This window comes from Vigna angularis, chromosome 9 (genome assembly GCF_016808095.1).
Source record: "Vigna angularis cultivar LongXiaoDou No.4 chromosome 9, ASM1680809v1, whole genome shotgun sequence".
NCBI lineage: Eukaryota > Viridiplantae > Streptophyta > Magnoliopsida > Fabales > Fabaceae > Vigna > Vigna angularis.
The window spans coordinates 9,288,181-9,301,330 of NC_068978.1; the positions used below are offsets into that span (position 1 = coordinate 9,288,181).

The following is a 13,150-nucleotide window of genomic DNA, read 5'->3' on the forward strand; positions in this document are numbered from 1 at the left end:
TTCACAACTATTGTTTCACTGTTCCATTTATCCTTTTCCGATATGTACATTTTTGTCCCTGATCATATTTTGTTGTGTCCTTTATATTTAACAAATCAAACAAGACCCAAAATTTAATTCAATTACTACCCTTTTTGTTGGATCCTTTTGTCATACAGAAAATATTATATAGGATAAATAAAACTTGAAGTACAAGAAAGCATTATTTTTTGTCCTTCTAGTCTTAAATGTAAAACTTTCACTACAATTTAACTTTACTGACAAAAGAAACCCTTCTCTTTTAAGTTCCATATTTGTGCATCCAGAATGAAGATTTTATATTTTAAAATTACATTTTTATAATAAAAATATAAATTGGTATTGCTGAAGTGCAGAGAGAAAATATAAACACCGGCATGTGTGGAAACGATAAAGTCACACAAACACAAAATCACAATGTGCCTGTTCAATTTGATAATATACATATACGTTTGTAAAAGTAAATATCCTGCAAGGGTAAAAATGTAAACAAAGATCACCGCTTCAAAAGAAAATTTATTACAGACTTCATACTGAACTACATTCCCAAACTCCACGCAATTACTGTAAAAATTAAAATGTACTCTTAATTCAAACAAATCAAGATGAGTTACTCCTTAATCCCACACAATTACAATATGAAACCTATCAGCTTACAAAGTTTTTGTTGTGTGTCTCCAAGTTGAAAGAAAAGCCAAGGTACTAATCTCTTAAAATACACGAGGGCATATGAATTAATATTACTTTATATCGATTCTTGATGATTTCATGTTGAATTGAAACAGACATCTAGTACTAAAAAAATTGAAATAAATATCACTACGAAGTTGTTTATAATCAATCCATGGAAAAACATTTTTTAGTAACAAAATTTGCCCAAAATTGAATTACACAAGTTGCATGACCACTCAGTCTATCCTCAAATTTCCATGGCTTCATCTGATTCATTCATCTGCCCCTTAATACACTCACAGTCAGTTATATGACTTCATCTTCTAAACTTTTTGGATGATTTTCCATCCTTGAGACCCAAGTACTTGTCGATATCTTCCCCATCATTATATTCCTCACCTCTCCGTTTCTTCTTCCCTCCAGCCTCCTTCATTTTCTACACAACCAAACATACAAACATTTAAGTATTGTCTACTATAGTATTTAAAATCACATAAACATTAGCTGATGACTAATCCTTCATCATATTTAATCCCAGGAGGAGTAATGTCTATACAAACTCAAGTCATATAAAACAAGTTTCTTCCGTTTGTTGTAAGATGAGATTAGAACCTATGACCTAATGCATTATTACCCATACAGTTTTTTTTACCACAATCCATAGTTCTCGGAAAATAAATAATACCTGAAAACTGTAAACAATAAAAACTAGATTCAACTCATTGAAATATCTCCCATTAATTTTGTTATGCTTCTAAAAGAAGAAATAGACAAAATAATTTAAATATAACAGCTTAATACAAAATTTTACCGTGGCAGCTAATCTTTTTGCTTCACTAACACGTTCTTCCAAAAGGAGAACTTCCTCTTCTTGTGCAGGGTACTCAGGTAGCTTTTTGCCTGAAATACACACGTATTTCTCAAAGTGAGAAACTTTTTTCCCTTTAAAAGTTAAAGCTAAGATGGCTTATCTATATACTCTACTCACCTATAAGCTTCTCTATTTGAATGTACCACTCCAGTTCATACTGATTTACAAGGGAAATGGCAACTCCAGAGCGTCCTGCTCGAGCAGTTCTTCCCACGCGATGTATATAATCCTGTAGCTAACAAGGTCAGGAATCCAGGGAATATAAAAGTGAAAATTCCCAAATCGTTGATCTAGACTCTAGGTCTTGTGTTAATTTAGATGCATCATGTATTACCACGAAAACAAATTATAATAATTACAGGAAACCTGTGAACTTTTGATTTAGTATATATTTATAAATATAATAGAACATGTTAGAAAAGAACAAAGGAAATACATAACACGCCTTACTTTGGAATTTGTGGGAATATCATAGTTAATCACCATATCTACAGTGGGAATATCCAGTCCTCTGCTAGCCACATCAGTACAAAGGAGAATATTGCACTCCCCAGATTTGAACTTGTTCAAAGCTCCAAGTCTCTTTGGCTGTCAACATTATTAGAATAAAAATTAATATGCTTGATTGGCTCCCACGTAAATAATGAAAATATATGGCAGAGAGGGTCCTTTATTCCATCCTACCATCCCCTACCAATACCAAGGAAAGAATAGTTGACAACAAATTACAACAACAAATTATATCAGGAGATACGTAGTACAATTACCTGGCTCATATGACCATTAATAGGTATCGCTTTTAAACCAAGATTCCTAAGGATCAATGCTAGAAGTCGAGTTGAATCACAGGTACGAGTGAACACCATTGATGTACTTCCAGTCATTTCAGTGAGGATATATACTAGGTAGCAGTCCTACGAGAGAAACACAATTACTTAACAGAATCATCATATGCAAAAAATTATAATAGACATGTTTCATGAAACCCAAAACATATGAATTTATAATAATTTCATTCCAAATAGCTAAATTATCATAAGTGTTCATACAAACATTGTACTCCCTAAAATAGTAGTATTATACGGTATTAGATTAAATAAAATACTTTCACTCAGCTAAATCAGAAGAATGAGAAGAATTAATTTACAGTTGGAGTTCATCACAAGAAACAGACTTCTTTTGGAGGAAAATAATGACAATATCAGATTTGTAGTTAGCAGTCGTCCACTCATGAAATTTATTTTCTAATATATCTTGTGTTAATAGCCTTTACCATCTCCTTCGGACCAAGAAGATTTGAGTGCTAAGAAAATTAATGTACAATTGCTGGCATTTCTTGCTTTTAAAATCCAAGATGTTGCTGAATAAGGGAGAATGGGAAGAATTAATTTACAGTTGGAGTTTGTCGCAAGCAACAGACTTTATTGAAGGAAAACAATGACAATATCAGATTTGTACTTCGTGCTCATCCATCCATGAAGTTTCGTTTGTAATATATCTTTAGTTAGTAACCTTTACAGTATCCATTGGACCAAGTGATGATTGTTAAGGAAATTAATGTACAATTGATATGGTCATTTCTTTTTTCCAAGATGTTGCTGAACAAGGGAGTGGGAAGAATTAATTTACAGTTAAGTTTGTTGCAAGCAACAAACCTTTTTTTAAGGAAACAATGATAATGTTGGATTTGTAGTTAGTGGTCTTCTACTCATGAAATTTCTTTAGTAAGATATCTTTAGTTAGTAGCCTTTACAGTCTCCATTGGACAAAGAAGTGATGAGTGTTAAAAAAGTTAATGTACAATTGGCCATGTCTTGTTATTAAAATCCAAGATGTTACTGAATAAGGGAGAAGAGAAACCTTGTGTTTAGCGGGCAAGAATCGATACTGCTGCTTCAATGTGTCAACAGTGGAATATTTAGACGCTGCTTCAATCTAAAATGAAATAAACAAATTGAGTAACATCAGAACAGAAGAATTTATATATACAAGTAAAATAAGTAACAAATAGTCCTCTCGTTTGAGAGATGATTAAATATATTGCCTTTACTTCTAATTTTTAACTTACACAGTCCCTTAAGAGAATAAATAAGCTATGTTTGATAGTCTGTTTTAAAGTAAATGAATCTCTAAGCAATGGTGAGAAACTTTGGATGAGTCTCCCACTGAGCTTATCTTGAAAACCCTATTGTCGATTTTAAGAGCTTTAAAACATCAAAGAAGTTTCATTACTTTCGACTTTGGAAGTTGGAACTTTAACAAATATCTTAGATACATCTCTTGCAATTCAAAATTAAGGGACTAAACCTAGATATCGCTGGTACTGTAAATGGAAGAGGGAAACTTGAGCCTAGGTAGTTTGTTTATGTTAAAATGGATTAAGTGAAAGATACCATCGTCTAAATTGAAGGGTGCATATTTGTTCAAAATAGATAACAGGGCATGGTAATTTAAGCATCTCTCAAAATGTAGAATGTAATTTAGCCAATGGATAAACATTTGAATTATGACAATTGTACCTTCACAGGATTCCTTAAACAAACTCTCTGGAGCTTCTGGACCTGCAACAGTGAGTGCAACTTGATCTATTAGCTACGTAAATATAGAACCACGTGAGAAGTCAGCAATCAAGTATCTACAGCATATAAGTAACAGAAACCAATTTTTTCATTCAATCTGCACCATAATATATTGAAGAACATGCATGAAAAATTATGTTCCGAACAAACAATAATAAATTTGTGATTTATCCTAAAATAACAAGAAAAATGCTTTTGATAATCTATAAAAAGATTCTATACCAACAATCAGAATTTATGTTAAATTCCAATAAACTCTCCCCAATGACCAGCCTCAAAAAATAGGGTTCCATATCTCATAATATAAAATAAATACCTTCTTAGTCATTGTAGCAGAAAACAGAAACGTTCTACGCTCACGAGGAATCATTTGTAAAATCTCATTAAGTGATTCCTCAAAGTCCTCGTTCAACAACCTATCTGCCTCATCTAAGACCTGCTCAAAATATAGAGTAAACATGTTAGTCGAAGCACATGTATGGCATGGAAATGTAGACAAGAGTCTCCTCATGAAAATAGAAGGTATGCCCCTCTTTCTCTTTGCTTGTTTTTTGAACTATGACATAACCATAAAAAACATTCACCGATATTAATCAAGGTAAAAAAATGGAATCTAGGAAGGAAGCATATGAACACTTATGATGCAGAAAGTAACATCAATAACTCAGTATATAAAAAAATGTAGAAACTGTACCAGGTATTTTAATCTAATAAGAGAAAATCCTTTTGTGTGTTTTAGGTGATCCAAAACTCGTCCAGGGGTCCCAACCTGCATGCATATCAAATTCAACATAAATAAATAACAAAAAAATACAACACTGCTAAATTGTGACGACCAAAAATTAACAGAAAACTAAAGACCACACTTAATTAAAAGCACACTATCAATCTTGTACAAGCAGAGTGTGCATAAATTCATCTTTCTCTGGTTAAATGAATAATATTCTATCATTCAAGAGCAAAGTTTCAACCCATAAAGAGTCTCACTCAGCCACTGTAATGCTTTTTAACAATGAATGCAATGATTAAATACGTTCTTCCTCATGATAAAGACCTAGTTAAATTCCAAGATATTGACTGAAAAAACAAAATCAGTCCTAGTAAACATAGGACTTGTACAAGATACAAGAGTTAAGAGGAACACAAACTTCAACTTAAGTCTTTGTGGGATGAAAATTGTTAGAAGTTCCATATCAACTAGAGATAAGACCAATTTATAGTATATAAGTGGGTGCAAACCTCACCTTACAAGCCGGTTTTGTGGAGTTGAGTTAGACTTAAAATTCGCTTCTTAACATGGTATTAGAGCTATAGGTTAAAGTCTATTCTAGCGAGATTTGTGTTTGTTGAACATATTGTTCCACCTGCTATCGGACCAGAGGAGGGTATGTTGGAAATCCCACATAGATTAGAGATCAGACCAATTTTTAGTATATAAGTGGGTGCAAACCTTACCTTACAAGCCAATTTTGTGAGATTAAGTTAGGCTTAAAGTCCACTTCTTAACAAAAATGACCAGAGTTGTAACTAGAGTTCATTCATGCAATTAAATTGTGGAGGGGGGTAAATATAAAGTTACTGATCAATTTATCAATATAGGATGATGAAAAATCAAGTTATGAAGCAAAAAAGGAATGGAAGTCATCATTCAAAGAAGTATAAAAGCATGATCCAAAAAAGATTTAGAACTGTTACGGGTGCTGATAGGTACACTCCTAAGTTTCCCTTATGTTGTTTGAGTTGCCAATTGCAAGGGGGAAATCGTATTTAGAACTTTGGAGCATATACAGCCAGAAGTAAAAAAACTCGGAAAAAACAAAAAAAGAAAGATAAATCGTTACCAAGACACATTGATCAAGAATTTGGAATTCCAAATCAGTTGGATCAATATTCATTTTAGAATATTATAGTCCAATGAATCTCCTCATATATAGATGGTACACCTCTAGAGATGAAATATGATAGGTTTAGTGGCAAGGTTTATGTGAGAAGAAATAGAGGAGGCAGGTAGTTATAACTTCCTAGTAGGTAGTTATAACCTCCTACAGTTGTGTTGTGTAATTATTTTTTATATTTTGTTTATGTTAGATTATGGTAGGCAGTTTTTAGTTGGTTGTAAAAGGGAAATTATGGAGAGACCGGTCCTCTCGAAAGACCTGGAGCATTGTATGTTAATGTTCTTCGGTTTTTACCACCTTGGTATAACAGTTTGTGGTTTCGAATTAAGTTCTTCTGTGTAATCTATTTTTACATCTATTTAGTGAATTCTGGATACCTATCAAAATATAAATAATATTATCCCATTTGCCGTGAAGAGGCTTGTTCTTTTAAGTTAACCAACCATATGACATTACAGACTGAGAAGGTTAACCACACCTTGGCTGTAAGGAAGACAATTAATGGATGAAGTAAAAAACTACACGATCAGCTTAACAAAGTTGGAGTCTATAATAGTACAATCCTCTTAAAAATTTCCCAAGTAACTAAAAATATTTTTAAGTTTCCAAAACATCCAAAACATGGTATTTGATCAATCATTTCCCTTGCATGGACTAAGAGTCAAATTTTACCAAGGACCATAACTAAATTAAAGTGAGTGTTAAAGGAACCTGTGAGCACCTTAACAATAATATTTGAAAGCAAATGTGAAATGGAATATGAAATGTATATTACTTCTTTTGGTTTACACCCTTCACCTTAATCCTATACTTATAGGATTAAGTGAATGGAACACACCTCACACACACTCAGATACAACACATACACTTAAACACAACTCATACACACTAACACTCCTTTCCAACTCACTCTTAGTTGGAACACACATGAACAATAATTTTAACACTCTCCCTCAAGCTGGATCATACATATTGTATGAGCCAAGCTTGGAGTAAACACACTCAAATGGAAAGAACATCAATAAACCAAATTGCAAACACAAACAAGTGTAGCCCAAGAGACTCCTCATCATCATATGGAGAATAATGGCCAATCAATGGACAAGCACTAAGAAACTTCAACTTGGACAGCAATGGACAAGAGCAAACTAGCACCATGAAACTTCAACTTGGAAAGTCTTCAAACATAAGAGATTTCCATCGGTAACATGAGAGGCCTTCAAAGGCTAAAAGCAACCAAACTGCAGGGACTACACCCATGGTGGACTAACATTTCCTTTGCAGTGTTGTCTTGGAACGATACTCCCCCTCACTGTAGGGACTAAATTGCCATCACTGACTGATGGGGCCTGTAGTGGCTGGAAGCGACAAAACTACAGGGACTGCCATCACTAACTGACGAGGTGATGGGGGCCTACAGGGACTGCCATCTAGCACTGACTGATGGGACCTGCAGGGACTAAATTGCCATCACTGACTGATGGGGCCTGTAGTGGCTAGAAGCTGACAAAACTACAGGGACTGCTATCACTAACTGACGAGGTGATGGGGCCTATAGGGACTGCCATCTAGCACTGACTGATGGGGCCTGCAGAGACTAAATTGTCATCACTAACTGATGAGGTGATGGGGGCCTACAGTGGTTGGAAGCATACTCCCCCTCACGACAAACGACGGAAATGATGACGCTGCCGATGACAAATCGTGAAGGTGGAAGATCTTTAATGGTCTCTTGTATTCATCAAACAACAGTGACGCCGAAGAGAAGTCGTGCGTGACAAGATGAGAATGAGGCAACGACTAGGGATGGGTCGCACTAGTCGTCGGACTAAACTGTGGCAGCAGATGGCAACGGAGGACAATAGACGGTGGTTGGTAGCGAGCGATGGTCGGCAGCAGAGGCAGCGGATAGCGGCAGACAATGACGAACGACGTCGGGAACATAAGTTGATGGTGACAAACTTCTACAACTCCTCACAAAACAGTGTTAGATGGACAACGACAAATGGCACCAGACAATGACAAACAATGTCAAACAGCAACAAACGACGCCTGGACAGCGGCAAACGGTGTCGGACAGTGGCAAACGGCGCATAAACAGCGAAAAACGGTGCCTAAACATCGGCAAACAGCGCCTGGACAGCGGCAAACGGCGCCTGGTCATCGGCAAACGGCGCCTGGACAGTAAAAAACAGTGCCTGGACAGTTCGGAGATGACCTGAACCAATCAAATCATGAAGATGAAATCTCACATCAAGTGGAGACGTTCGAAGACGCTTCTTTTCCAAAGAGGACAACATCATCTCTTTATATCTACGACGGCTGAGAAGAGAAATAATTTCCTTTCTTCCCTGAACAATACCCTTGAGATGAGAGCCAATGTTTGGAATTGAAAACCAATACATGTTTGGATCAATAAGTTGCCTAGTAAGGACGCCAGCACTAATTAGAACAGAGATGTGATTGTCCTTCACCTTTCCCCCGAGTGACAAGAGTGAGCAAAGCTCCTAATGTTCAATACCCGTTTCTAGCTTTGAATCTAGAACCTGAGTCTTCAACCACCCAAAAACTTCATATTCCTCTACTTTCTTTCCTTCCATTCTTTTCACAACACGATCTATCTGGTTAAGGTAGTCATCCAAAAACATCACGGCATGATCGTCCTGTCCAGTATTTAATTTGAAAAGACGCAAAAAAAATTTTTTTTTTGTCGGCACAGAGAGAGGAAGCTCCAGGCGACGGCTATGGAGGTGTCGCGGTGACTTTCCGGCGGCCAGAGGGCGGCGCGTGGGCTGTACGCGCCTGTTCACAGCGTACAAAGAAGCGGCGCGTGGAGGAGCGTGGGGAGGAGTCTGGTCTTGTCTCCGGCGGGGTTGGCCGTTGCTCGAGGAGACGCTTCAGATCTGCTGGTCACCGGTGGAAACTGTGACGACGGCCGACGACGATGGGGGACTGGCCGGAAAGAAGCGTTGCGTGGCGGCGCGTGACTGAGAAGTGGCTCTCGAAACCGGCATGGTTGGCCGTCGCTCGAAGAGACGGTCCAGATCCGCAGGTTACCAGCTAAAACTGCAGTGGTGGCCGGCGGTGGCCGGCGACGGCGACGGTAGCTGGCCGCGGACAGAGGTTGGCGGCGGACAGTGGTTGGCGATGGTCGACGGTAGAGGCGACTGGCTGCACTTACTGACTGTGGCACAGATTTAAGAAGAAGAAAGGGCTGCCCACTGAAATTTTAGGAGCTGCCGGCCGCCGGCAGACAGCAGAGACCCCAGAAGTAGATCAGAGAATTTGCTCTGATACCATGTGAAATGGAATATGAAATGTATATTACTTCTTTTGGTTTACACCCTTCTCCTTAATCCTATACTTATAGGATTAAGTGAATGGAACACACCTCACACACTCAGATACAACACATACACTTAAACACAACTCATACACACTAACACTCCTTTCCAACTCACTCTTAGTTGGAACACACTTGAACAATAATTCTAACAGCAAACATGCTAAAACCAAAAGAAGGAAAAACCAACAATTGGAATTCGTTCCAGCAATAAAATATATCTTTTTAGGCCAATACTCTAACATAATTGGAATTTGATAGCCTACCAACTACAAACATTATACATATCTCACCAGGTGTATTTATATTGAAGGTAGTAGATTAAGAAAGTAAGAACAAAACCAATCCTATATCTGGCAAGAGAAATCATATAATTAACACAATGTTTATGAAATATTCTGACCAATAATTAGTAAGATAAGTCAGTAATTGATTTAGAAACCGACAAACAATAACATAGAAAAATGCATTTCTTTAGTGAAACATTAATGATATATTATTATTGATATTCGGTTCTCATTCAACTATTACCTAACTCTCTTAACAAACAAATATTATCAAAGGATGCTTACAGGAATGGCGAAACTTACAATAATATGAGGTTGCTTTGCTATCTTGATGGATTGTTGCACCATGTCAATTCCTCCAACAAGCTAGAGAAAAAGGAAAAGATGTTCATCAAAAAGATTGTATAATATTCATGTACTAAATATAATATTAACACAGTGCCTAACCATCCTATAACACTATGTATCAAGCTGATTCGGGTCCGACGGGACAAAATCAAAGTTATGCAGTAAAAAGGAAGCAATCAAACTCAAATAATGAATCATTTTAGAAAAATAGATAGAAACTCACCACAGCGCACTTGACACCAATTTCTGAACCTAGAGCTTCAAACTGCTCAGCAATTTGAATAGCAAGTTCTCTGAATTTATAAAATGATGAATAAAGAAAATAGACTTGCTAAGATATCAGTCAGGACTATTACAATAAACAAAATTTGAATTATATGATGATGAAACCCATAATTAGGTATGAAGTTTCAAACCTAGTGGGAGACAGCACGCAAGCAAAGAAATCTTTTGGACGAGGTGCGTCTAAGAGGGCATGCAATATAGGAAGAGCAAAAGCTCCTGTCTTCCCAGAACCAGTTTGGGCAAGCCCTATCACATCTTTACCTAAAAGAGACAACCCCGAAAAAATAATAAGCAATACCGTTGTAGAATATATTGAAGTTAAAATGGGAAACTACTTAAAAGAATAATGCAATTAGTAAAAGCAATGATTTTTATATATTATATATTAAAAGTTTCATGTTGAAAATCTAAGTACTATCATTTTTTTGCCTTCCTATTTTACAATAGAAATAAAATATGCAAATATCAGATTGAATTACAAAACTCAATTAAATGACAACCTTCTAATGCAAGAGGAATAGCTTCTGTCTGTATCTTCAGTGGAGTTTTCCAACCCAATTTTTCACAAGCTTCAACCAGTGATTCAGATAAGCCCAAATCCTTAAATGTTTTTATTTCTTCATTTTCTTCTGCCATTGGTAGTTTCTCACCTGTTTATAATTTTGAACTTAAAACTTAAATAACACCACATGGTCAAAAATCAAAAACATCAAAAGCAAACAAACAAAATAACTACCGAGGCCATAAAAGAATAAGAAGAAATAATAGAAGAATAAATATCAAATCAGAACTCATCCAACAACTACCAAAATCCAGCTATACAGGAACGATTGACAGTGATAGATGGGAGATTGTTGAAATTTGTAATTCTTTTATAATAGAGTACAAGAAATCAAAGATTGTGTAGTATAAATATGATAAGGCTTGAATTGTTGATGTGAACAGCTTATTTTCGTGTTAGCAAAGAAACCGCTGGACCCATTCTCATATTTTCATTCCGAATTACATAAAACTACTCTCATTTTGTAAGTCCCCCATTGAGTCTGTGAGAGCGAGATTCTGGAGAAGATGCAACTCTAGCTACCATGTTTCAGTTGAGGCAGGCTTTATGCATGTTTCACAAGTGGTGTATCCAATATATGTATTAAAATTTTCCCATGAATGTAGAAAATCCAATTTACTAAGGCACAAATAAAGGATTAGATCATCAATCCTTCCAATCCAACTGTTTTTTCTGAACACCTTGGTTTTTACAAAGGAAAGCATTGAAGAGGAAGATAAATCCATATATCTCACATTAAGCACACTCGGTTTTCTTTGTCACACATTAACAGGATTCACAGTCCTCAAGCATATTTTTATGGTTCTTAAATAAATAAAAAATCTAAAATCATATGAACTAACAAAACCTAATGGAAACTGGTAGTATTGAAAGGAAATAGATGATCTTCTAGGAAAACAACTCATTTACAGCAGCAATATAACTCCAGCTTAGAAGGAAAAAAAAAACAGATAATGGCAATTAAGAAAAGAAGACAACAACTATAGTTGCAAGACGGAAACTCTGTCCCCAAAGCAATTGCCTAGTCAATTCCTCACCCAATTTCCGCCCTCCCCTTTTGGTACTCTCCCCTTTCTTATTCTCTCCCCTACCTTATATAAACACGTCCTTCATGGACAATGATCACAGGATATCTCCTTGTTGAGATACACATTAGCTGCTCCATATACCCACACGTATTTCGTAATTATTGGGTTTAAGTGTATCTCAATGAGAAAACCCTAAAAAGTAAATGTTAACATGTCTAAAGTGGCACCAACTGGCTCCAAAATCAAACACAGTTTTCCATAACTGTTAGGGGTGGGGTTTCGGTGAAAGAACATATTCTACACTGAAACATTCTCTGGAAAGCTAAAACAGAAACAGAGTGAAAAGTGAAAAGGTTTAGAGTAAAATTGAGGCATAAGCACAAAGAAAAAAACATAGACCCTCAGAAGAAGTAAGATTGGAAACCTGAAATCGCACAGGTCGGTGACGACAAGGGGCAGCGGACGGAGGACTGCACAAGATGGTAGTTAATTTAATTTAAAAGAAGAAATCTGAAGGGAACTGAAAGGGGATTCAATTGAAAACATATATTTCCTTTTATGGTCATTTGCTTGTGTACCTTGAGTTGAGTTCGGGAGGTGTCGAACAATGAAATTTAGGGTTGTTGAGAAAGGAAGCGTAACAGAGTATGTCTCGGTGCAAAAGGAGAAAATTTATAACAGAGCTTCGAAGAATAACATCAGCAGAGAACAATGAAGCTTGTTGGAGTCGTAATTGTAGAGATGGCGAGGAACTTGAGAAGGTAGCAATTTAGAATTTGGGTGGAATTAGGGTTTTTACGATAATTAGGGGTTTAGACAATCTTAACCCGTTTTAAAAAAATAATATATATATATATATATATATATATATATATATATATATATATAAGTAGATTTTATTTTCATCAATAAATTGATTTGGTTTCTCAATAAGTTCTATTTTTTAAAATGTGATATGATTTGGTTTTTTTTAGTACTTTACTAATCATATTAAAGATAGATAATGTGTTATGTTTTTTCTTAGAATTTAATCTTTATATTGTTCGTTTTAATTCGATTAGGTCTCATTTTTCAGGAAAATAATAATTTTATCTATTTCTAACTTTAGATCAAATTTAATTTTTATATAAATGGTATATTTATATTTTTATTAAAATTTATATTTTTATTAAATGTATTTAGAAAAATTAAGTTTACTTAAATTTATAATTTAGATTGAATTTTATTTAAAATTGTTTTAAAATTTTAAATTAACATTG

The 13,150-nt window shown here is 35.6% G+C and overlaps 1 protein-coding gene and 1 pseudogene across 1 annotated transcript; both read right to left on the reverse strand.

Moving 5' to 3' along the window:
* Positions 1 to 502: 502 nt before the first annotated feature.
* LOC108347526 (DEAD-box ATP-dependent RNA helicase 10) lies at positions 503 to 12,703 on the reverse strand. Its single transcript, XM_017586821.2, has 15 exons — positions 12,470 to 12,703; positions 12,316 to 12,361; positions 10,802 to 10,951; positions 10,433 to 10,562; positions 10,240 to 10,309; positions 9,972 to 10,034; positions 4,835 to 4,909; positions 4,457 to 4,576; positions 4,081 to 4,122; positions 3,422 to 3,496; positions 2,329 to 2,475; positions 2,012 to 2,149; positions 1,679 to 1,790; positions 1,502 to 1,590; positions 503 to 1,126 (listed from the first exon to the last, which is right to left on the reverse strand). The coding sequence occupies exons 3-15, from the start codon at positions 10,935 to 10,937 to the stop codon at positions 1,007 to 1,009; spliced, it is 1,317 nt and encodes a 438-aa protein (XP_017442310.1). The 5' UTR covers positions 10,938 to 10,951; positions 12,316 to 12,361; positions 12,470 to 12,703; the 3' UTR covers positions 503 to 1,006.
* On the reverse strand, positions 6,787 to 9,052 carry LOC108346395 (uncharacterized; annotated as a pseudogene).
* Positions 12,704 to 13,150: the final 447 nt, after the last annotated feature.